The sequence below is a fragment of the Crinia signifera genome, chromosome 6 (assembly GCF_055691185.1).
Source record: "Crinia signifera chromosome 6, ASM5569118v1, whole genome shotgun sequence".
Lineage (NCBI taxonomy): Eukaryota > Metazoa > Chordata > Amphibia > Anura > Myobatrachidae > Crinia > Crinia signifera.
In genome coordinates, this window is record NC_139222.1 from 139,914,391 (window position 1) to 139,941,466 (window position 27,076).

Here is a 27,076-nt window from a genome sequence, read left to right on the forward strand (position 1 = left end):
GCCCAGCAGCAGCAGATGGATGGACAGCAACAATGGTGAGTTGTTGGTGGGAAATTCTGGCACTGTGGGGCATATGTGTTTCTGGCACTGTGGGGGCATTTCTGGCACTGTGGGGGCATATGTGTATCTGGCACTGTGGGGGCATATGTGTCTCTGGCACTGTGGGAGCATATCTGGCACTGTGGGGGAATATGTGTATTTGGCACTGTGGGGGAGTATCTGGCACTGTGGGGGCATATGTGTATCTGTCACTGTGGGGGCATATCTGTCTCTGGCACTGTGGGGGCATATCTGGCACTGTTGGGGCATATGTGTATCTTGCACTGTGGGGGGAATATCTGGCACTCTGGGGGCATATGTGTCTCTGGCACTGTGGGGGCATATGTGTCTCTGGCACTGTGGGGGCATATGTGTCTCTGGCACTGTGGGGGGAATATCTGGCACTGTGGGGGCATATGTGTCTCTGGCACTGTGGGGGCATATGTGTCTCTGGCACTGTGGTGGCATATCTGGCACTGTGGGGGCATATGTGTATTTGGCACTGTGGTGGAATATCTGGCACTGTGGGGGCAAATCTGGCACTGTGGACATCACATTGTGCGGTGTAATGGGCATCATGGTATGGGGCGTAATGGGCATTACGGTGTGGGGAGCATTGGGTAATTGCCCTCACAGTATGGGGTGCAATGGGCATCAAGGTGTGTGGCATGTGTAATTAGCATCACAATGTGCAATCTGCAGGTACACAATACAATCAAGGTACAGGCCACGCCCCCTTATGATAGGCCACATGTCTAATTTTTCCGGCGCACACAAGCATTCAGTCTTCCAGAAAGATGGGGGGCAGCCAGCCCCTGCGCACAGCGCTGCGTGATTGACTAGATAGTTACGTCTAGCACCGGCTGGCACCATCAGAGAGGTCAGAGGGGAGAGGGGAGGGGTGCTGGATCACCACTTCTCTGTCCCCGCACTGCCCGCCGCTCACAGGAAAGGGTGTAAGTGACAGTACAGCTGACAATGCCCAGGCCCCATAGCAATTGCACCCCTGCACCCTCCATAGTTCCGCCACTGCCATTACACATTATGCCACACACCAAAATGCCCATTACATGGTAATGCCCATTACATATTATGCCACACAAGTGCTGCTTACCTACATTCTCAGTGCCAGGGATTACATGCACAGTTTCAGGGTTACAATAAATGCACAGTGCCAGGTACTGTGTGCACTGAACTCACTGTGTGGTAAAGGAGACAGCTGGACAGAGCTGTGGGAAACCCGGGCCACAAGCTCTTATTGTCTCAAACTGGTTCCATAGTAGTGTGGGGAGGTAGTGGTGTGGAGTAGCAGTGTGGGGAGGCAGTGATGTGAAGTAGCAGTGTGAGGAGGCAGTGGGGAGGCAGTGGTGTGGTGTAGCATTTTGGGGCGTAGTAGTGTGTGTAGGCAGTGGTGTGGAGTAGCTGCGTGGAGAGGCAGTGGTGTAGGAGAGGTGCCCTCCCAGCAATGAGATAGTGACAGGCAGCAGCAGCAACATTACATGGGCGGGCGCTGTAGAGCTGCCGCTGCTGCTGGGCACATCTCCTGCAGGAGGTGGAGGATGGACGCTTGGAGAAGCACAGAACACACACCCGGGCACCGGGCTGATTAGCAGCAGGCCAGTTGCAGCATTATTCCCCTCACTACTCCTGTGGCTTGGCTGTCCATCCGTCCATGCCATGGCAGCTATTTCAAATTATACGCCGGGCCTGGCTCTCTGAGAGAGAGACTGCTGAGGCAGGCAGGGACAGACAGCGTTCCACCTCCAAAATGGAACTAACGGAACGCAGTTCCGGCCCAATTACAGCTTACTTTAACCACTGAATATAGTTATAATATAAAGTTAGTTAAAACTGTGCCAACCTTAACTTAGAATATGTAGTAGTATAAATTAGTTGGATTTTACCTAGGAACTGCAGCCCCTCAGTAAAATCTGTCATTGTCAGGGACAGCCTAGCCTTGGTTGGGACTTTCCATAGCAGATGCTGATGTAGCTGGTGTCCTTGTTTTGATTCGCTTAGTTGACGTAGATGGGCCAGGTAAACAAAACCGTACGGACGTTTTGCATGTGGCTATGCTTGTTGTCTAATAGGTACTCCTCCTTGATCAAATGGAGAAAGATTTCTGCATCTTCCCGTGTGTCATCTACTCGCTAAAGCATTTGATACTGTCCCACACAAGAGATTGATTAATAAAATGGAGAACCTAGGATTGGGTGAAAATATCTGCAGATGGGTAGGGAATTGGCTATGTAATAGAGAACAAAGAGTAGTTGTGAATAGTGCCATATCAGATACGATACCGGTACTAAGTGGAGTGCCCCAGGGTTCGGTTTTGGGGCCCATTCTGTTTAACATTTTTATTAACAATATTGGGATAGGGTTACTCAGCAATGTATCCATCTTTGTGGATGATACAAAACTTAGCAAAGTCATCAAATCATCAGAAGATGTCACCATGCTTCAAAATGATCTTGCAATTCTAGATGAGTGGGCAAAAAAATGGAAGATGAGGTGCAATGTAGATAAATGTAAGGTTATGCACCTTGGGAGACACAACCAGTGTGCAAGTTACAACCTTAGCGGAGAGGAACTGGGTAATTCCATACTTGAAAAGGATCTAGGAGTCCAAATAGACAGCAAACTGGGATGTAGTGCCCATTGTAATGTAGCTACAAAAAAGGCCAACAAAATTCTGGCATGTATTAAGAGGGGAATGGAAACTAGGGACACAAGGGTAATTATGCCACTGTATAAAGCATTGGTGAGACCTCACCTCGAGTACGGAGTGCAGTTCTGGGCCCCACACTACAAAAAGGACATCATAGAATTACAAAAAATCCAAAGGCGAGCAACAAAGCTTATTAGGGGAATGGAGAATTTAAGCTACGAGGAGAGATTAAGCAATTTGGGACTATTTACATTGGAAAAAGAGACGTTTAAGGGGGGACATGCTCAACATGTACAAGTATATCAAGGGCCAATATAAGGAACTGTCACACACCCTCTTTTCTACTAGAAAGGAATCTAGGACATGAGGGCATGAGTATAGATTAGAAGAAAAAAGATTTCATTCAGCTAGTAGAAAGATTTTCTTTACGGTCAGAACAGTCAAACTGTGGAACTCTCTTCCTGGTGAGGTGGTGGCAGCTGGGTCATTAAATGCATTCAAGGCTAAGTTGGACAAACATTTACTGGATAAAAACGTCCATGGGTACAAATAAGAAATATAATCTGTCTGTAAAATATCAGAACCTACCAAATCAGCAATGGATACCAAATCAGTAATGGATAATCTATACCAGGTTGAACTAGATGGACGCAAGTCTTTTTTCAACCTACTATGTAACTAATTTTACACCACCTCTCTACCACCTCAACCCAATCCCTCTACTGTGTCATGCTCCCACCTTGCCTGCATCCTGAACCAATCCCCTACCTCCATTCCAAAAAAAAAAAATGTCGCTCTTCAGGATAGAATCCTTTCATTTAGCATTAATCTTCAAATGTTTTGTTCCACTCACAGGTTGATGAACACAAGTACAAATAGAACTGTGGCAAAACAGTTCTAAAAGTGCATAAGGGTAAATGAGGAGTCCTGGACACGCTGCCACCACCATGTGGCATCTGGAACCACAGTTACTCGCTCAGGTCGTGACTTGGCACCTAAGTACTGCTTGTTGATGTGTATATGTCGACAAGCTGCTGACACACCTGGGTGGTGTTGGCTGGTTCCCCACTAGTTACTCACCACAGTCCAGGCCTCTATGAATGAATACACCATCGATAGAACTCTGCCGTATTTCTCCATTCACTTCAATGGTTTTGACAAATTTACTATGTATTCGTATTCCTAAATACATACTTACTTTGTCAAGGGGTGTAAAACACAAAAGTCAGATTTTCAAATACGCCATGTTTTTTAGGCAAATTTCACATTTATTTATTTATTTACAGTTTCTTATATAGCGCAGCATATTCCGTTATGCTTTACAATTGAAGACAACAGTGATTAAACAAACTGGGTAGATACAAACTGACATGGAGGTAGGAGGGCCCTGCTCGCAAGCTTACAATCTATAGACATGTGAAACTATTTAAACATATTACTCCACACCCAAGTGTGTTTCTAATAGAAGCCCATTAAGCACATACACACTTCTCTGCATTTTGAAAGCATGGGTGCTTTTCTGCTTGATGAGCTGCTGTCTCTTGAGACTGTGGGATACCTGATGTTCTGTCAGCGGCACAGAAGAAGACGCCAGAGTCAGGAAACTGAACATAATCAGCAGGTTGTGCAGGTACCGCAGAGGCATCGTTTATTTAAGTGTGTTGTAACTTCAATGCAATGCCGGATGTTGAGGTTATACATAAATTCTGTCTAAATCAAGCATGTCCAAACTATGGCCCAATGTAGAAGCGGGTTTGCTCCTTGACGGAGCTGGGGGTATGTCTGCACTCTATAGTAAATTTAGGTATATATGATCCGCAGATCAAATCCCCACATTTGATAAATCGGTTTGCGGGGGTGCAGTTCCCAAACAGTAAGGTTTAAGCAATAAGCAAGAGAGAAAAAGGACTGTTATTTAGGGAGCGCACTTAAACAGAAATAATTTCATAAAATTTAACTTTTAATAGATCACATTTCTAAAAGGTCCCATTATGTGATATGATGGGAGGCCGCAGTGAATTTAAAGAGGTTAAAATCACACATACATACATATACAGACACAGATGGTGTTTTTAGTGACAAAGAAGTATTAAGGAAAAGGTGATTCTAAAAAGATTTTAGACTGAAAAATGTCAATTTTATTTAGCAGGTCTTCAGTGTATATGAAAGAGATAATTTATTGTCCAGAAAATGTTTTTATTGTATAATTATCTCTGTCAATAAAACTCTTTTATTTCGCACCCTAATGTGTTTACTGTGTATTACTGATACTCTTGTTTCGGTACCCTCTGCTGATCCACTGGGGGGTCATGGGCACTTTTATGTACAAGGCCCAGGGGTAAATATATAATTATCCCCTATATTGTGTTTGAGTACCACCAGATGAATTCCAATCACCTGGATTGAAAACCAGGTGGTCTTAATAATTCTGGTACTGTTACTTCTGTTATTGTCACCTGGTAGGTATTTTTATAAACAAATAAAGATAGCTCCAGCTGTATACTGGTTTAAATACTTTGTCAGCAAGGATGCTCTCTATTGTTTACAAAGGGAATATAGCACTGAATTGTTTCCTGGTTAGTATATTGTATACAGGAGCAATTGAGTGTATTGAAAGAGTACTAGAATCAGAGGCGTAACGATAGCACCGCAACCCCCGCAGCCGCGGGGGGGGGGGGGGGGGGGGCGCTGTGCATGTGTGGGCGCCGGGGGGCTGTGGTGCTATAGTTAGCCCCCTCCCGTCCGCCCATCTGCCGCCCGCCGCCCGCAGCCTTACCTGTCTTGCTGGTCCCGTCCCGGCTCCCTTGCTGGCTTAATTCTTCTGCTAGTGAGACGGACCACAATAAAATGTCCGCCCCAAATGTCTTTAGATATGTAAAATCTCCCTATTTGTGTTATACTGAATGTAAAAGATTTTTGTGCTGTGTTCTTTATATGAACAGCAGAGGGCACCCTTGCCTGCAAAGCATTTAAACAAGTATTGTGCAGGGTTTCCCCAGGTCTGTTCATATAAACAATTAATAGGTGGCAACAATAGAGGCAATATTGCCAGAATTAGTAAGACCACCCGGTCCCCAATTGGGTGACTGTATTTAATTGTCAATACCAGAACATAGCATTCTAGTACTCTTTCAATACACTCAATTGCTCCTGTATACAATATACTAACCAGGAAACAATTCAGTGCTATATTCCCTTTGTAAACAATAGAGAGCATCCTTGCTGACAAAGTATTTAAACCAGTATACAGCTGGAGCTATCTTTATTTGTTTATAAAAATACCTACCAGGTGACAATAACAGAAGTAACGGTACCAGAATTATTAAGACCACCTGGTTTTCAATCCAGGTGATTGGAATTCATCTGGTGGTACTCAAACACAATATAGGGGATAATTCAGGGTTGCCGACCCTCCCGGAATTTGCGGGAGTCTCCCGAAAATCGGGTCCTTCCTCCCGGCCCCCGGAAGGGTGGGCAACCCTCCCAGAATCAGGGGGACCCCACTGAGCCCCCCGATCGCGGCATTTATATGCCGCAATCCGCGGGTCTCAGGGGAGGGGGCGGAGCTAAAACGGCACAATCGTGACGTTTTAGCCCCGCCCCCTCCATGGATAGCAGTTATTTCTGCTATTTGCTGTCATGGGGCGGGGCTTAATGATGTCACAGTTAAGCCCCGCCCCCAGAACTCGTAATGCAAGTTTCCTCTCCGGGCTTCTCCCGGAGAGGATTTTTTTAAAGTCGGCAACCCTGGGATAATTATATATTTACCCCTGGGCCTTGTACATAAAAGTGCCCATGACCCCCCAGTGGATCAGCAGAGGGTACCGAAACAAGAGTATCAGTAATACACAGTAAACACATTAGGGTGCGAAATAAAAGAGTTTTATTGACAGAGATAATGGTACTCTTTACCTAGCACGGCGCCCACGATTTTGATCGTGGGCATCGCAGGTAAAAAAATTGCGGGCATCGCGGGCATTGAATGCACGAAAAATCGGGTGCGACGCGACCGACGCGATGCCCGCGATTTCCCATAGGGAACAATGTTAAATTTCTCAATTGACCCGATTTTACTGTTCAATGCCTCAATTGACACGATTTTTCCATAGGAAACAATGTTAAATGGCCCACAGAGGCCAAATAGCCACCCTGAAGTGTGAAATGGCCCCCTCAATTGTTAACGCCACCCCACGATCAACGTCAACCCGAAGCTTGGCGAGCGCAGCGAGCCCGCGAGGGGCGGCGGTACGCGTCCTACGACCATTTCATACCCCCACTATCCACGTCGGCGTGGAGATGAGAATAGAATAGTGTGGCGAGCGCAGCGAGCCACCGAGCCCGAAGAGTGGCGAGCGCACGCGGATACCTTCACAAGTAAACGCGTCCCTTCGCGGGCTTCACAGGTATCCGCGTCCCCTCGCGGGGCTCGCTGCGCTCGCTGCGCTCGCCACGCTTCGGGCTCGGTGGCTCGCTGCGCTCGCCACACTATTCTATTCTCAACTCCACGCCGACGTGGATAGTGGGGGTATGAAAAGGTCGTAGGACGCGTACCGCCGCCCCTCGCGGGCTCGCTGCGCTCGCCACGCTTCGGGTTCTCGTTGATCATGGGGTGGCGTTAACAATTGTGGGGGCCATTTCACACTTGAGGGTGGCTATTTGGCCACTGTGGGCCATTTAACATTGTTTCCTATGGAAAAATCGTGTCAATTGAGGCATTGAACAGTAAAATCGGGTCAATTGAGAAATTTAACATTGTTCCCTATGGGAAATTGCGGGCATCGCGTCGGTCGCGTCGCACCCGATTTTTTAGTGCATTCAATGGCCGCGATGGGCGCCGTGCTAGGTAAAGAGTACCGAGATAATTATACAATAAAAACATTTTCTGGACAATAAATTATCTCTTTCATATACACTGAAGACCTGCTAAATAAAATTGACATTTTTTAGTCTAAAATCTTTTTAGAATCACCTTTTCCTTAATACTTCTTTGTCACTAAAAACACCAAACTATGGCCCTCCAGATGTTGTGACATTTACACATCCTAACATGCCTTGCCATAGTTTAAGCATCCCCTAATAGCAAAAATATGGCAAGGCATGATGGGACTTTAGTTTCACAACAGCTGGTGGGCCATAGTTTGGACATGCCTGGTCTAAATCATGAAACATTCTCTGTCTGTATGACCTCATTAGCAGGGCCAGTGCTAGGGTGTCCGGCGCCCTCCTGCAAACCATAAATTTTGCGCCCTTTCACATTACCATTGCAACAAGCTGCAGCCCGATTGTGGGATTGTATGCAACCTATGGAGGATCTCAGGTGCATGTACATGTATGCATACACCATCCCAGTGCTGTGTCCACAAAGTGTTGCAGGCACTAAAGATGTCGATACACGCTGCGAGAATCGCATACGTTATGGGCTAGATCGCATCGCACGGCATGCGTGCAATGTGTGTGCGATGCGATCCGAAAGTAGTACAAAAAGTATGTGCAGCACATACTTTTTGTACTGTGCGATGCGATGCCCGCGGGAGCGCGCATCGCACGCTGCTATTGCAGCGTGTATGGTCACCTTTTAGGCACATAACCCAGACCATTATTTAAAAAGTGGCACTGCCTCCTGCATGGGCGGCGTGCAGGAGGCAGTGACAGTGAGGGCTAAGGCAGCTTTAGCAAAGCAAGGAGGGAGACAGCGCCTTTTCAGCATGGTGCCTCCCTGCTTTGCAGGAGCTGCTGAGTGGGTAGCGCCGGCCCTGCTCATTAGACTGGAGCTAGAACCTGAGACAGGACATTTATGTGCTGTCTCAGGCCTGCACAAACTCCTGGCTGTGTTGTACTTATTTTCTACTGGTAGTTTTCAATGGCAGAGGCATTGGTATCTCACAGCCCACTCTCTTCCGATACCTCACACAGGTGTTGAAGGCTTTAGAGCCAGCTGCTGCTTATATCTGCTAGCATAGGTGTGCGCACATTGAGTGTTAGGGGTGCACAGGCACCCCCTAATGCTGTGCCCACCCTTATGAACACCTCTGCCGCTAGCAATACCACCAATATCTTTAACCAAAGACTTTTGCTTTTAGAATTGTATTCCATTTAAAGAAGCGCCCATCAATCAATAATGTGTGTTTGCATTGTTAATTGTACGAGACCCTTGTCAAATCACTACATACCTGTGTCATCCAGATATGTTTATTTGCAAGTACTGTTACACAGAGTAATTAGAAGATTAAAACTAAAATAGGCAGGAGATTATGGTGTGGCTGAGAGACTTTTTATATTGTAGCGAGTGCCAATAGATGAAGGAAGACACGCCTGATTGGCGGTGTTAGACACGCCCAATAGGTTGAGCTACGACACCCGTTTGATGGTGCACGCCCTAATAAAATGTGCTGGGCACGCCTATGTCAGGGTTGCCGACCCTCCCGGAATTTGCGGGAGTCTCCCAAAAATCGAGTCCTTCCTTCCGTCCCCGAAAGGGTGGGCAACCCTCCCGGAATCAGGGGGACCCCCACTGAGCCCCCCGATCGTGGCATTTATATGCCGCAATCCGTGGGTCTCAGGGGAGGGGGCGGAGCTAAAATGGCACAATTGTGTCATTTTAGCCATGCCCCCTCCATGGATATCAGTTATTTCGGCTATTTGCCGTAATGGGGCGGGGCTTAATGACATCACAGTTAAGCCCCGCCCCCAAAACTCGTAATGCAAGATTCCTCTCCGGGCTTCTCCCGGAGAGGATTTTTTGAAAGTCGGCAACCCTGGCCTATGTCTGCTTGCATGCCAAATGTTCTGTGTGCGATAGATTGCACACACATAGAGCTGAGATCACCCAGAGTTAGGCTGAGTTCCTGACGTAATTGTCTTCATGCATCTAGTATCAACGTGTAGGTGGACTGTGATCAGGGGCGGATCCAGGATAAAATGACAGGGGGGGCACCATGATAAAAGAGGGTTTAGGTGGGGGAGGGCCAGTGTTAGTGGTACCAGTGTACATGCTAAGAGAGCGGCAGAGAGAGGGTGGCAATGGGATTAAAAATAGGCCCACCATGGCAACAAAAGAGAAGGATGTAGTTGTGGGCGCGCCGAAGGCACACTCTGGAAAAGGGGGTGTGGCCACTCAACAGGGGGCATGTCCTTGAGTGTAGTGTACAACACCATATACAACTTCTACACATTATGCTACAAAATACTAGACCCCATTATACTTGCCCCTTACACATGATGCCAAATGGAATGAGCCAAAATTCAAACAATGTCACATGGATTGCGTCAAAATTCACATAATGCCACACGGATTGAGCCAAAATTTACATAATAACACACGGATTGTGTCAAAATTCACATAATGCCACACGGATTGAGCCAAATTCATAAAATGCCATATGGATTGAGCCAAAATTCACATAATGCCACATGGATTGAGTCAAAATTCACATAATGCCACACGGATTGAGCCAGAATTCACATAATGCCACACAGATTAAGACAAAATTCACAATACGGTTCATAAACAGGGACATTGTCCACCAAAGGCGCGCATTAAACATTTACACCATAATGTCCATTGCACGTTAAGTTACACGGCATGATGTCCATTATGTATTATGCCAAACACCATAATGCCTATTAAAAATTATGTTACTTACAGTAAGTGCTGCTTATCTACATGCTCATTGCCAGAGGTTCCATGCTCATTGCCAGAGGTTCCATCAGAGGCGTAACTACGAATTTTGAGCCCCCCCCGCCACAAATTTTTTGGGCGCCCCCACTCCCCCTCCCCGACCCCCGCTGCTGTCTCTGCCGGTACCTGCCTGCCGTGCTGTCACGGTCCCGTCTCTCCCAGCGCTGGCTAGTGGCCCCTGCTGCTATAATGAAAAGTCTCTTAGAAAATGGCTGCCCCCATACTGCAGACATAAAACTGTCTGCAGTATGGGGGCAGCCATTTTCTAAGTGTCCGTTTTCATTATAGCAGCAGGAGCCACTAGCCAGCACTGGGAGAGACAGGAGTCGGGACCATGACGGCACCGGGCACGGCAGGCAGGTACCAGCAGAGACAGCAGTGGGTAACTAGTCCCGCAGACCCCCGGCGCCCAAACTTTCTCTTCGCCTCCCCGCCACCGCGGGGCTGCGGAGCTATAGTTACGCAACTGGGTTCCATGCTCGTTGCCATGTGGGATTACATGCTCATTGCCAATGGGGAATACATGCTTGTGGTAAATGGGGGACAGCCGCCGCCAGGCAGAAGTGATAGCCACTGACAGTGGCAGAACCTGGCTGTATTCCGAGCATTGCAGGTCCCAGCTATTTGAAATAATTCCCATTTCACACCAGAAAATGCATTCCCAGGTTGGCCCCTTTTACACCAGCCTAGTCCCTGCATTTTCTGGTGTGAGGGGGAGAGAAAACCACCCCTCCCCCCCTTTAACCAGTTATCTCATTTAACCGGCTATATCTTCGGAACTAACTGACCCATTTACATGAGACAAGTCTCATATTGAAGAACTTTTGAGTGGGCTTTGAATGATTTTGGTCCAGTGAAACTGGAACGTTTGGTTCCAGAGTAATCTGCCCTCAAAGAACATGAACAGCCATGAAATTACAATTACATTTCAAAAATAAAAAAATTGATTTACACGCTATATCTCTGGAACCGAATGACCGATATGGACCATCCTGGTATCATATTGAAGGCCCAGCGATTTGGAATTGAATGACATCGACTACAAGCTCCTGTGATGCCAGGGGGGGAACTGGCAGCCATCGGAACCGGGTGGGGGTCGGAATTGACGGGTCCCATATTATCCTATGGGAAAAAAATGTTACAGCTTTGCCAGGCGATATCTCCGGTTCCCGGGGGGCTAGATACATGGGGCTGGGCTCATTGGAAAGCTCTGGTCCTCATCTACAAAATGAATAACAGGGGGGGCACGTGCCCGGGTGCCCCCCCCCTGAATCCGCCACTGACTGTGATAAAATTATGAAACTTCCTCAGTCACAACTGTGGGAAAAATTTGAGGCCGATTTAATGCCAGCAGGGTGGCTGCTGGGTAAGTGTGTGAATTCTTGTCACTAATTTGTAAACTTACAAACACTATGCTGCTACAATATAAGTATATTACTAAGTACGCTATCAATGTTTTTCAGGTTATGCTGGGTATCCATGTTTGTCTTGGCTTCTGACTCCACTGTCGCTGCCCATTTTCCCTGCTAAACACAATTACCAGCATGAACAAAAGGATTAAAATATAGATGTCTGTCTTGATAAGTCAGGTGGCATTTTGCTATATAGCCCCTCTAAGGTGTCTAAAATTGTGTTCTGTTGCTGTTTTCTCCACAACATCTGTGTGGAACAATACCTGCCACATGATATGGATGGAGAAGACAGCAAGCAGAGGAATTAGCAGAGGAATTAGAACCAATTGGCAACACTATTACAGATGTAGGGAGGCAGGTAAGGCCACAAGTAATTCTGGAGCACTTCAGTGCTGAGACCCTAAGGCCAGTATTCAATGCCTCTGATTCGCCGCAGTTTTTGGCGACTCTGCAAGTTCTCCGGCAAAACTAAGATTGCGATTCGCTGTATTCAACGGTGACTGAAAGCGAACAGGGAATGTCTGCCAATTCGTTGTTTGATGGTCGCTGCAATTCGCTGGTGGTTTTCAATGGGGTTTTTACTCCAATTCGCCGAGAGTGTATTCAATGCTCAAATGGAGAACTGCTTTCTCCGTGATTTTCACCAAGTTTCACAGTTTTACATTCCTCCACTTTTTAAAGGTGAACTGGAATGTGTTCTTTTAAAATAAAATAAAGGTTTCCTTTTATTATTTTGGGTGTAAAAAAAATCAGTTATTTTATTATTTGAAGGGTCTTGCTATTTGTATGTATAAACTTGAAGCACATAAATATATTTTAAATTTTAATTTTCTTTTTACACATGACGTAAGCAGAGGGGTGGGGACCCACTCATTAATATTCACTGCTCTGGGTCCCGCTCGTGAATATGTAATAAGTGAGACCCAGTGCAGCGCTCCCTGCATCTCCCCCTCCCTGCCTGTCTCCCATCCTCCCAGGGGGAGGGGGGGGGGGTGGTGTACAAATTTGTGTTGAATAGGTCAGAGGGATGGCTTGCTGCGAATCATCCAGCCCGGAGAATGCACGGCGAATCCTAAATAATCGCTCCACAGCGTGAACTTCGGCATTGAATACTGGCCTAAAACTTATAAATATTGGGGCAGATGATAAATGCAGGGTTGATGAAGAGAGATAAATGTCCAATCAGCTCCTTACTGACTTTTTTCAAACACAGCCTGTAAAGGCCCCCATACATTATGCGATTTTGGACCGATTCCATGCGATTTGAGCACTTGGGCCGATAAATCGCGTGAAATCGGCCCAAAATCGCATGTGTTTGACATTTGATCCAATCCGATGCGTGGTCCCGTGCGCATCGGACCGGATCAGGAGGTCGGACGGTCAGCATGTACGATCACGTCCGACCTCCTGCAGTGGGCAAGCTCCTGCAACCAGGGATTAGAATGGGGCTGAAAACGGGGCACACTCCCATCACTGGCAACATGGTCGCCAGCGACCATATTTCCAGCGAATATAGCCCATACCACTGCCGTGTGTACACGACTTGAGTTAGACACATGCATTGTAGCAAAAAAATGTTCAACTAAGTGTATGTGTCCTTAAACTTTTATGGATTTACATTTTTGTTTTATACATGTATCCCCTCTGCTACCCCTTATTTTGCCATGTATGTAACCTCCCTAGGTCATGTGAATAATGTCAGCAAAATATTTTTAACATTTAATTTCAAATTATTTGTTAAAATAGAGGAATCTGGGATCTCGGCTGGCCAGGGAGACCTAGGCCAATATTATACAGATAAAAAGTTCCTTTTAGGAGTGTGGGCAGAATTGCCTGAAATTTGAGAGTATATATTCTCAAAGTCCAGGCAATTCTGCCAGGAGCCGAAATGTATTTATTTTATTTATTTACAGTTTCTTATATAGAAAACAAAGGGGGGTTGCAGGTGCACTATACAATAATTACTGCTAACATGTATTCCTTTTATAATTAATTTCTGAGGATGTTAGCATACATTTGGCCAAATATATCAACCTGCTCACCACGTTAAGGTCTCCTCATTAGAGCAGGTCCCTAGCACTATGGGGTTCATGCCTGGGGCACAGGGCACCCCCAAGCCAGTCCAGCAAAACCACCCCAGGGCATCGCATAAATAAAATATAGCTGTGAAGTGTAAGAGTGTAAAGTGTCATAGAATGTTGGGTATGTGTAAGCAACTAATAGTGATAAAGGGTGTGACAAAAAGAAACAGTGATAAAACAAACTGGGTAACAGACAGACTTGGGGGTTAGAGGGCCCTGCTGCAAGCTTACAATCTATAGGGATGCAGGTTTCCTCTATATTAACAAATAGGAACTTGAAATTGACTGTTATATTGCTTAGTGGAGAATTAAGGTCCTCATATTTTAAAATATCTACAGACAGCTGCATATATTTTTTACCTTTACTGACGGACATACAAAAGTGATTTATGATAGCTAACATGTTGGATGTGATAGCTAACGTGTTTGATTTGATAGCTAATTAACAAATTTCACTCATTTGTGTATTTTTATTACATTGCATTTTATTTGTTATATCTTTATATTATAAATCATGCCATATTGAAATTTCTCATAAGGATCATGCTTAGTTTCATACCTATGAAAAAAGGGGGGAGGGAACAGTAGAGATTGGGTGGGTGCACACTGCAGATAGCTATGTTAGGCGTCCAACTGATAATATACAGTTAAAATTTAACTTTTATTTAATGTACCATTAAAAAAGAAGAAGTATGCTAATTACTTATTCTTATTAGAACAATAATGTAGAGGTGAGAAAAGTTTGGAAAAAGTGATTAAAAAAAGATCGTGATGTAGAGGCTCTTCAATTTATATGTGTTTCTGTCTCCTAATCTCTCCTTATCCGCTTAGGGAGAGAGACTTTTTAGCATTATATGTGTACTTTTAATATTCAATTCTCTGACCGTAACATTTCAACTGTCTGCTCCAGCCATATGGTTTTTCCCTGGCTATTGGTCCGGTATTTTATTAGGAACTTGTGAGCCCTTCAGCTCTTAGTACAGTATAATTATTATTCATCAATATGTGGATAATGTGCACTTTTTTTAATGATACATTAAATAAAAGTTAAATTTTAAGTGTATATTATCAGTTGGATGCCTAACATAGCTATCTGCAGTGTGCACCCACCCAATCTCTACTGTTCCCTCCCCATTTTTTCTTGTGTATATCTAAAATTTAGAGAAGGGTAGCACCACTTCTTTTTGAATTAAACTATGAATTCAATTTGAAAGATAATAAATGTTAAATAAATAAGAGAAAGCAGATATAGCCTATAAGAGGCGAACAAAGGGACATATCAGTGCGGAACTCATTCCTCTCCCCCCTCTCCCTTTCATCACTTAGTTTCATACCTGTATGAGAGCAAGCAATTTTCCCATTTCTACAAATAAAATTATTTTTGTATTAATTAATCTGTCTTCCCAGACGCAGTGTTCATATTTGTTTTTTCTTTGTTGTTGTTAGGACTCTGGAGGGTACCACCAAACCCGACCTCTAACTCTATTGCCTCTCCTTGTGGTTGATGGACACTTGCAGTGCTAGGCTTCACCTATAACAGCCCTGTTCAAAGGAGCTGGTTATGCCAGCTCCAAGCCCAATGCCACCAGGCCTTATGTGAGACAACATGTCCGCCAAGGCAAGGAGAGTGCTAGAGGAAAGCTAACTAAAGAGACAAACAGGATGGGGTACCCCCAGAGTCTATCAAAATGCGGGGAATACTCCCCACGGTTGCAACAATGTACTAAGGTGGTAAATAACAAACAAACCCCTGAATACTCGCGCAGGGAAGAAATTACCCCTAACAGGACAAACATGACCCCCAGTGCGAGCTGCTGCAACAATGCAGAGATGGTACAGTACAATATAAATAAAAGGAGAGCTGCAGGGAGAACCCCTGACTGGTAAGATGATATAACCACAGAAGGAACTCCGGGGACTGCAGCACAGACAGAGGAACAGACAGGAAGGAGCACTGGCTGGGACCAGGAACACAGACTCTATAGCACTGGCAAGGCTGGGCACAGGATGCTTGGCAGGAGTGCTTGCTAGAATATACAGGACTATAACAGAACTCTGACAAGGCTTAGACAACACTTGAGCAGAACTCCACTAGGAACTATAACCGACAGGGTAGTGCAGGGCAGAATGCTTAATGAAGGGCTCAGGTGATCAAGACACCTGTGAACAATCCAGTCCAACTCACAAGCAGGGCTAACGAGGTCAGGCTTGTGCATAAATCAACTCACAGGAGATTGAGCTGCAATGGCACAGACACACCACTGAAGGCCACAAGAGAGTCAAATACCTGGCAAAAACCACAGAACTGACAAGGCAGAAATTAGCCGTTTATAATGGCTCCTAACAGTTGTGATATACCATATGGTTGGGACTGCCAATCTCATTGACCACTTGTAGCAGGGAAGTATAAACTATGCATTTGTGTATCTAATTTTATATTATATTCATTTACATTTGATATAACTTTAAGCACCAGGAGGATCAGTGTCCATAGACACTGTACGTACATGTTTTTTCAACATGTAAAATTCAAAATATGATGCAAATATATATATTTTTTTAATCTACTGGACTACTTCAGAATTTATTTATATATAGAAGGCTAACTACTCCTCACCTCCATGAGTTGAACTAATGCCAGTGACCACTAGAGACCACACAGGTCCCCCTGTGAAAAAAGCCAGCAATGGCCGTTCACAAGATGAGTGACAGGCAGGCATTTTGTGCGGCACCTCAGAGTTTTCTGGGAGTGCCACTGTAAAAAACGCTGGTGGACCCTGGTCATTGGGAAAGAGGGGCGCTGATGTTAACAGTGGCCCAATCTTCCTACGGCCATCACAGCTCTGAGTAAGCCTTGGCCTATGCGGCCGCTGAACATAGGGGTTCGTGGCTGGGGGCCATTCCATGGTATGTGATTGCGTATGGATTTCCCCCTCTAGTCGCACGGCTGCAATGACATTCACAGCTGTGCACATGTGCAGGATGGCGGCTAACTTATCGCTGATATACAAAAGAATCAGGTTAATTCCACCATCCCTTAAAATGCCTAGGCACGGCTGCATTTCTTTCCTGCCACTTCCATAAAATGTCCGGTGTCCACCCCCAAATGTTGGCTTTGTGTCAGTCAAATTGCAAGGGATTTATAATTGCGTTTAGATTCATAATTTTTTTTGTCTCTTGTGTGTGGCTTAACATGTAATGGGCATTATGGTGTAAATTTTTAATGCGTGCAATGCCCCTATTTATGAAGCATATTGTGCATTATTGCTCAATCTGTTTAGTATAGTGCAGGCATGTCTAAACTATGGCCCTCCAGCTGTTGTGAAACTACAAGTCCCATCATGCATTGCCACAGTTTTGCTATTAGGGAATGCTAAAACTTTGTCAAGGCATGCTGGGATGTGTAGTATCACAACAGCTAGAGGGCCACTGTGTGCACATGCCTGGTATTGTGTGTATTATGGCTTAATCCATATGGCAAAATTTTGCCTTAATCTGTGTGCCATAGTGTGAATTTTGGCTCAATCGGTGTGAATTTTGGCTCATTCCATGTGGCATAATGTGTAAGAGGCAAGTACAGGGCCGGTGCCACCACTAGGCAGCTCTAGGCATTTGCCTAGGGCACCTGGCACTGGAGGGCACCAGTTTGCAGCAGGAGGTGCCCGTGGAGGTGAGTGGCACCGCAACTGATGATGTGACCTGCCCCGTCGCATCACCCGACTCCCCCTGCCAACCCCCCCCCCCGCCCGCCCCAGAACACTGCCACAATCACCGGCACCCCCCCTGTACAGTGGCCGGGGGGGGTGGGGGGCGAGTGAGCACCGGAGCATCCCCGCCCCGCCTGGGACGCTCCGGTGCCTTACACCGCACTGGGCAAGTACAGTATAAGGGGGTTACTATTGTGTTGCATGATATGTATAAGGGGTTAATGGTGTGGTAAACTTAGGTGACCACATAAAAGGTGCTGAAATGTCTACCAAGTTTTGGCTTTCAGTATTTTTTTTATGACTGGAGTGCCGCCTCACCCCGCAAGTATCTTAGGACATCGGCACCTTTGGAGGGCACCCACCAATATATCTCCCTACATTTTTCCTATATCAGCCCCCTGCCTTTTCCAGGCATATATAATTAGTTAAAAAGTATTTACACAAATAGAAATACACCCATGAGCAGACCACCCAAACAGAACACTGGTTACGCCCCAACTATTAGGTGCCTGCCCTGCCTGCACAACCCCTATTATTGCGCATAATAGGCCTTTGATCATTTTCAGCTCAAGGCCCATTTAGACCTTAATCTGGCTCTGCCTAGACCGCTTACTTCTGGGAGAAGCATACTCTCCAACATTTGAGTAGTAAAAATCGGTACAACCGCAGAAAAGGGGCGTGGTCACGAGTAAAGGGGGCATGGCCACGACCCCTAAACTTAAAAAAAAAAACACTGCATCTGTATGAGGTGAGTAGGTTGCCTACCTGTGTCCATCAGGCTGAGAGCAGTCAGTGGCAGTTGCACTGTCATATACTGTGACATGCTCAGCGCAGCCAGTAGCAGCGGCGGCGGGCCACAGCAGCAGAGTCGGCAGGGCAGGCGCAAACTGGCTCGCGTCGTGATAGGGTGTGTGACATGGCACCCTAAGTCCTTTGGGAGTTGTAGTTTGGTCGGCCACTCCCCCTCCCCGAAGAGCAGCAGGCTGTGAAAGAATGAAACTACAAACATATGCATGCCAGTTTGCCGGAAGCCAGAGGAGGAGCCAGTTATCAAAAAAACGGTACATTCAGTACACTTTGATTTAGCCGGTACAGACCGTTAAAAAAACGTACTGTACCGGCTAAATTGGTACAGTTGGAGGGTATGGAGAAGTCATTGTAATTCAGGAGTCTCCCAGATATGCCGGTAGCATGGGTATGTATACCTTAAGGTGCCCATACACGTTACAATTATTGTATACAATGTTGTATACTATATCGCATCTCATCGCATCTCGGTTGCTGCACATACTTTTTGTACTAGATCTCATCTCATCGCAAAACTGAGATGTGATGAGATACGATATTGTATACAATAATTGTTACGTGTATAGGCACCTTAAACTCTGTAGATTGTAAACTTGCTTCAGAGCTCTCTTACCAGTTTGATAAATCCTTGTTTTGTTTTATTACTATGTAGGAGATGAATCAAAGCATGGAGGCACATAAAGTGAATAGAAATATTTCTATTAGGAGTTCATTTCCTAAGATGAGAGTTCTATTGAATATGGGATGTTGCAACCAATCAGATTCTATGTAGTATCGTCTAGAACAGTGGTCTCCAACCTTTTTTGGGGCGTGAGCTACTCGCGGCAAAATAAGCCACCCGAAGAGCTACTAAAATAAAAAAAAGAAAGAAATCTGCCTAATGACCAAATAATGCCCTTTACACATTATGCCACACACTGTAATGCCCCTGACACATTATGCCACATACCACAATGCCCCAGACACAATATGCCACACACTGCAATGTCCAATATGCCGAATACATACCTCCCAACGCTGGAGGCAGAGGATAAGGGACATCTGCACGTGCCGAAGGCCATGCCCCCAGCCTCTCTGAACAGATGCTGTGCCATATATACACATGCCACCAGCAGTGGCAGTTACACAATGCCACCAATACCCACACTAATGCCATAAACACAATGCCCCCGCAGCAGTGCCAGATAAACAATGGCTGCCTAATTATGGTGCCATTGTAAATAAATACTCTGGCGGTACTGTGTGTGCGTGCCGTAGGCACCTGCCAAAAAATAGGTGTAGCCACATGCCGTGCGGCCAATGAAAGTGGAGGTGTGATACACATATGCCCCCAATAGTGCAGTGCCAGATTTACATATATGCCCCCAATTGTGCCAGGTATGCCCCCAATTGTGCCAGGTATGCCTCCAATATAGTGCCAGGTATGCCACAATAGTGCAGGTATGCCCCCCAATAGTGCCAGGTGTGTTCCCAATAGTGGCAGATACACATATGCCCCCAATACAGTGCCAGTTATGCCCCCAATAGTGCCAGGTATGCCCCCAATAGTGGCAGATATAGGTATGCCCCCAATAGTGCCAGGTACAGGTATGCCCCCAATAGTGGCAGATACACATATGCCCCCAATATAGTGCCAGGTATGCCCCCAATAGTGGCAGATACACATGCCCCCAATAGTGCCAGGTATGCCCCCAATAGTGCCAGGTACAGGTATGCCCTCTAATAGTGGCAGATACACATATGCCCACAATATAGTGCCAGGTATGCCCCCAATAGTGGCAGATACACATGCCCCCAATAGTGGCAGATACACATGCCCCCAATAGTGCCAGGTATGCCCCCAATAGTGGCAGATACACATGCCCCCAATAGTGCCAGGTATGCCCTCAATAGTGCCAGGTGTGCTCCCAATAGTGGCATATACACATATGCCCCCAATACAGTACCAGTTATGCCCCCAATAGTGCCAGGTATGCCCCCAATAGTGGCAGATATAGGTATGCCCCCAATAGTGCCAGGTACAGGTATGCCCCCAATAGTGGCAGGTATGCCCCCAATAGTGCCACAATCCCAGCAATACATATGCCCCCAGTGCCAGAAACACATTTGCCCCAATGAATTTCCGAGCAGCAGAACAACTCACCATTGTTGTTCCTGCTGCTGCCGGGGAGAGGAGGTAGTGAAGGAGGCCCTGGGAGCTGCCCCGCGGTCCAGTGAAGCAGCGCCGACGACAGAGTGCAGCACCAGCATGTGTCCTACGTACTGTAGCAGAAGGCGCGCCGCAGCCAGTGATCTCACGCAGTAACAAAGTGACCTCCGGCTGCACACCTTATTGGAGTTTTAGAAAGCACCGTTTTCCTGGCCAGGAATCCACAGGATACTAAAGAAAGCGCCGAGGTACGCTCACTCAGCATAACAGGGAAATGCTAATGACTAATAAATATTGATAAAGTAAATAAGGATAGATAATAATAAGGGTAATGCCGCTTGACCGTCGCAAAAGGGAACTGAGAAATTGCCGCAGTGTGACTGAAATGTAATTGGGAAATCCCGGAACGGAGCTTTTGTGCCTGGCTGGAGGAGGGTCCCGGTCTGTGAAGTGAGCAACTTTACAGCCGGAGGTCACTTTCTTGCGGCGGTGACCTCCTGCTGCCAAGCAACAACCGCTGCACGTCGGAAGGGGAGCAGCAGGAGGTCGCTTTCTTGCGCCATTGACCTCCTGCCGCCAAGAGGTCAGGCGAGCTACCACTTACCACCCGGCGAGCTACCCGTCGCTCGCGAGCGACGGGTTGGCGATCCCTGGTCTAGAAGGTGCTAAATAAAGAAAAATTACAGATAGAAGCTTTGGTTAGTGCTTTATCTCTCACCACTTTATCTGTCACCAAGCTTTGATAAATTTTCTGCTTGTTTTGTACCCAAATTTAAAGCACTGTAGAGTATATTGACTCTATATAATTATGAATAACATAGTAAATAACTTAAGCAAAGGTATGGAAATGATTTCCCTAATGGCCACCTCTCCTAGTCTGGAAAAATGGGGAAAAAGGTAGCGCTAGAACCAAGGAAAAAACTGTCCTTGTGTGACAGCAAAATGCGTCATGCGCTGCTCTACTCGCTTGCCCCCAACTGCCACTTCACGCATTTCCTGGGATCCAACCAGCCGCCTTACCAGTAGACCGTGCCTGCAATTCCAGCTTCTCAGTGGACATTTTCCTCATGTTCCAACAAAAAGGGATGACACAGCTTCCATGCTATCCTAAAAGGATTTAAAGATCTCCCAGAGGAACCCACCAAGGAACGGCACCGGTAACTATATCCACACCATCTAATATCTGTTGGATTGGGGAAATTTACAATCCCTGGCCATACTGATTGGTCCTCCGCTTCACTCTGGCGGCATAATTAGGAGCGGATCCCCCCTTCAAAAACTTCTACAAAAGTGGCCCTGTGGGCAGTGAGCATGTGTATTTAATAATTTTGTTTTATATTAATTCATATGGATGTGTACCAATAAATGTTATTTTATTTTCCTCATTGGTTCTAGCGCAACCTTTTCCCCCATTTTTCCTCTCTGTTTTTTTGGGACCTACTCAGTCCAAGTGGTAGCTGCTCTACAAGACATCCCTTGCCAGCACCCATACAGCTACCCAGTAGCTCCAGCCCTTTTTCTTACCTCTCCTAGGCCCTTATTCTGGTCGGTGCGGATATATCCGCGTGCGTTCGGCCCGCCGATGTTTTGTGTCTGCGCATGTGCAGAGGCGTCTCTGCGCATGTGTGAGCGGGGCGTACGGCCAAATCCCGCATGATATGTGAACACTCCGAACAGGGGGTGGAGAGGGGCGTGAAGGGCTATTTGGGCTCATTACCATATGCATACGCCCCGCGTTTCATGGGCGTTCCCATGCAAACGCTGGGCGTACGTATGGTAATGCGGCCGTGACGCACGTGTAGGGGGCGGACATATGACATCGCCGGATGTCAGCTGCCCGCCCAGATCCCTGCTTTTGCACGGAAAAATGTCCGTGTGGTCTGAGGTTGCGGGAGCTGGTGGAGCACTTGGTCCTGCATTCGATGGTCTGCGACCATCGAATGATGGGGAGGTTCCCTTAGATGGAGGAGGCGTATTCCGTGAAAAATACATGTGCGGTCCGTTCGGCCAGCTTCTTACCGCGTACGGACGGAGTTGGCGATCCGTATGGAAGGTGGGGTTTCGCACGCACGGTCCTGGCCGCATAATCGGATCCGGCCGCACCGATCAGAATAAGGGCCCTAGTCTGACCTGTTTGAGGATTTGGGGAAATGTTTCTCCTCTTACTTTCTCCCGTTTCTAAAACACTAGAACAGGACTATACAATCAACTGCTACTTTTTAAGTCTCTGTATAATTTTTGACTGTTTTCACATAATTCAAGGTTCCTGGTGTGTATGTATGTGTGTATGTGTGTGTATGTATATATATATATATATATATATATATATATATATATATATATATATATATATATATATATATATATATATATATATATATAGTTTGTTGAAGCAGGCACTCACCATAGGCTATAGAGCTAGTTGAATAAAAAAGGTTTATTTAGGTCATCACAGCAGTCGACATTTCGATCCACAACAGGGATCTTTGACAAGAAGCACCAGGCACTAGTCAGAGGTAACCCGCAGGTTCCACAATATAGAACAGAATTCAGCGGCACTCGGAGTCCAAATAAAGAAGCTCACGCAGTAGTTAGGTGATCAAATGTTTTTGATGTATTAAAACATCTTCATCAGGATAAGTGTGCTACCATACAGACATACCTTAAGTAGACACCTGAACGTCATGTGCAATCACCCCCCACCGGAGCCGGTTTGATGCGCCCAGAAATGACGTCATCAGCCGTTACCTGTAGTCGGGGTGATGCAACATCAACAAAATATACAATGCATTACAGAAAAGGCACCATTGTGAGACAAACACGATAACAAAAAAACACTGAAAGATAATGGTACAACCGTACAAAGCATAAATGATAGCATTAATGTAAAGAAAATAAAACAACCCGAAAAAAACCCAGAAATATGTACATGAAAATCAAGCATGATCGTATCAACCTATGCTAAAGCTAAGAGTCCGCAATCTGTGCGTCTGGACTGAGCGGTAAGCGCCGTATATAATGTAGACATATAAATCTGTGAATAAATCCATATGATAGCTACAGAAAAGGTATAGCAGCAAGCGGGATTATAGTATCAAACAACGTGTAAGGAGAAATATGGGGTCAGAGGAAACAATGTAGTCAGGCGGATTTATTTAAACTGCGGGGTGACAGCATCCCCAATCTGTGGATCTATCTAGCTTCCCTGCGAAGCAATCTGAGTGGTCTGTCACCTCCACGCATTGCAGGTTCATGGTCAATTATAGTGTAGCGTAGCATTGCAAGATTGTGTCCCCTGGAGATAAAGTGTTGGGCGACAGGTTGGTCACGGATTGTACGGTCTGTTTTCCCGACATAACAAAGCTCACACGGGCATGTAATCATGTACACAATGTATATGGTAGTGCAAGTTACTCTGTATTTGATGGGTATGCGTTGTCCTGTATGGGGCTGGGGGAAATACTTCCTAGTATTGAGTGATCGACATGTAGCACAGTTGATGCATTTAAAACAGCCAGTGCGTGGCTGTAGAAACTGGCTCTGTACAGCGTTAGACCGACCTAATTCGGTCACATTGGTCCTCATTACCCAGTCCCTAATGCTCTTGCCGTGGGTGAAGCTTGAAGAGCAACATCTATAAAAGGATCTATATATCCTCAAGACAATAGCGACTGCTAGTGTAGTAACCTACCTCTCTACATAAACCAACCAGATAAATCAAAGCATAGAAAACGACACAATACAATAATAATTATACACACAACACGTGCATCTAATTTTAATAAATTTATTGTTCAATGTTTGTTTGATAAGTTTGTGTGGTACAAAATTTCACCTCAACGGTTTTAATTAATACATTATTAAAAGGTACATTTTAATTCTATTCACCTTAGTGCGCCAGCAAAGAAGACAGTTCTTTCTCTTTTTTCTATTTTTGCATGTAACCAGGCATGTCCAAAGTCAGGCCCAGGGGCCAATTGCAGCCCGTGCTGTCATTTCAAGCGACCCGCAGCCTCCAGCTGGAAGCGGGCAGAGCATACAGAGAAGGGAGGGGGCAGAGTGGGGGACATACAGTGAAGGAGGGTCAGGCTGGGGGACATACAGTGAATGGAGGCCGTGATGGCCATTCAGAGAAGGGGGAGCAGGGGCAGGCTGGGGGACATACAGTGAATGGGGGCAGAGTGGGGTACATAGTGAATGGGGGTCATACAGTGAATGGGAGTCATACAGTGAAGGAGGGTCTGACTTGGGGACATACAATGAATGGAGGCACTGATGGACATTAAGAGAAGGGGGGCAGGCTGGGGGACAGAGTGAATGGGTGCAGAGTGGGGAACATACAGTGAATGGGGGACATACAGTGAAGGAAGGGCAGGCTGGGGGACATACAGTGAATGGGGCAGGCTGGGGGACATAGAGTGAATGGGGGCAGAGTGGAGGACCATTCTGATGTGATTAATGATTGTCAGGCTGAATGGTTGGCCCCCACACTTCACCGAATCTGGCCCTCGTGGCAAAAAGTTTGGACACCCCTGATCTAACCCATTGTCTTTGGCAGCACCTCTACTTTGTGTAGATCACAATTCAACATAGTACCAAAATTGGGGATTTTTCATAATTCATTAATGATAAAACTAGTGCAGAAGTACTTCCGAATCCCCTTCCACCTTTTTTTCAATAATAACAGGACCCCACAGGCTGCTCCTCCTGTTTAATAATAGAACCCCACAGGCTGCTCCACCTGTTTAATAACAGGACCCCACAGGCTGCTCCCCCTGTTTAATAACAGGACCCCACAGGCTGCTCCCCCTGTTTAATAACAGGACCCCACAGGCTGCTTCACCTGTTTAATAACAGGACCCCACAGGCTGCTCCCCCTGTTTAATGACAGGACCCCACAGGCGCTCCCCCTGTACAGTCTAACCTGATCAGGGGGAGTCTTGATGCCGGACACCGAGGTGGGCAGGAGTGAAGAAGGTGGAACGCACAGCAGCCTGTGATTGACACAGGCTACTTCCTGCTAACGCCTACAACCTCACTACCCCACCCTCTGTACCGGCCTCCTGCACTAGACATGTCCTCAGTGCAGGAGGCCAGTGACCATTTTTCTGTAGACTGACTGAGCCAGCGTGCGGGCGGCATACAGGACAGGGATGCTGTTTGGGGTGCGCGGTTCCGGCGCCCTGTCAACTTTTGGCGCCAGGAGCTGGCGCTCCACCGCCCTACCTACGCCACTGCTGATTCTCTCAGTGGGTGCCTGGTTGGCCGGGCGGCAGCGACAGAGTTTAAAATAAATAAATAAAGGACAGCGGGGGACTCAATGCACCCTGCTCCCCCCCCCCCCAGCCTGTCGTCTCCCCACCTTTCCCTATCGCTGGGTGCCAGCAGCTACACAGTCTCCTGTGTGCTGCAGTGAATGGCCACAGAATACCTGATGAGAGGTACCAGCTGCTGTCAGCGTGAAGAGTGTGGACGGAGGCCGGATGCTGCTGCTGGGGAGGGCAGGCGTATCATATCTGCAGAGGCATTAGTGGTGGTGCTTCCTGCAGCAGGGGTTGGGATCATTTGGTCTACAGCATGCTGGTGGACAGTCATTAGGTCGACACCATTAGGAAGACATGGGAAAAGATCGACATGGTTATAGGTCGTTAGCTCGACAGGTCATTAGTTCGACAATGTATCGGGTCGACAGTCAAAAGGTCGACATGGGGTTTTTCACTGTTTTTTTTTACCTGAATGTCAACACAGTCAACATGGACACAGTTTAAAGTGCACCGCATCCCCTCGCATCGCTCGCAATGCATCGGTCATGTAGGGCATGAAATCTAGTGGATCGTAGGGCATGAAATACCGCCTGTCGGCACATGTCGGCTCAAAAAACAGTGAAAAATCCCATGTCGACATTTTGACTGTCGACCTAGACACTGTCCAACCAATGACCTGTCGACCTAGACACTGTCGAACTAATGACCTGTCGAACTAGAACCATGTCGACCTAGGCTCATGTTGACCTAATGGTGTCGACCTAATGACTGTCGACCATCATGCTGTAGACCAAAATTGTAAATTAAAATTGTATAACATCGGCTAACATTGCATACCATATGGTATGCGATGCGATGGGCGCCGTGCTAGGAAACAAGTACCTCATATATTAAGAAGGAAGTCCAGGAGCAGAGCATTTTGTACCTAATGGAGAGGGTCATGTTGGAGCGTATGAAAGTGGGTGGTGACTGGGGGGCCGGGAGGGGGACCCAATTTTCAGGAGACTCCCGGCCATTCCGTGAGAGTAGGTAACCCTGGTAGAGCCGGGTCGAAGAGCTGGCTCAATAGTGAGCTACCCCATCTCTACTGTTGCTGGCTGGGAACGTTCTGGAAATGCTGGCAGCAGTGCATTCTATAGCAGCAAGTATGATGACATTAGCATTCAGAATTACAAGGAAGTACATTTATAAAATAAGTGAAGAATGTATGTTTCAGATGAAGCAGTTCTATTCCCCTGTGTTGGTCAATCAATTTGAAATTAAATTGCCAG

The 27,076-nt window shown here is 46.4% G+C and overlaps 1 protein-coding gene across 1 annotated transcript in view; it reads left to right on the forward strand.

Moving 5' to 3' along the window:
• Window positions 1-27,076, forward strand: part of GRN (granulin precursor) — a 93,115-nt gene continuing 66,039 nt past the window's right edge. Inside the window, exon 1 of the mRNA XM_083150108.1 lies at window positions 1-35. Coding sequence (XP_083006234.1) covers window positions 16-35 — 20 coding nt within the window. The 5' untranslated portion in view covers window positions 1-15. The remainder of the gene's footprint in view (window positions 36-27,076) is intronic.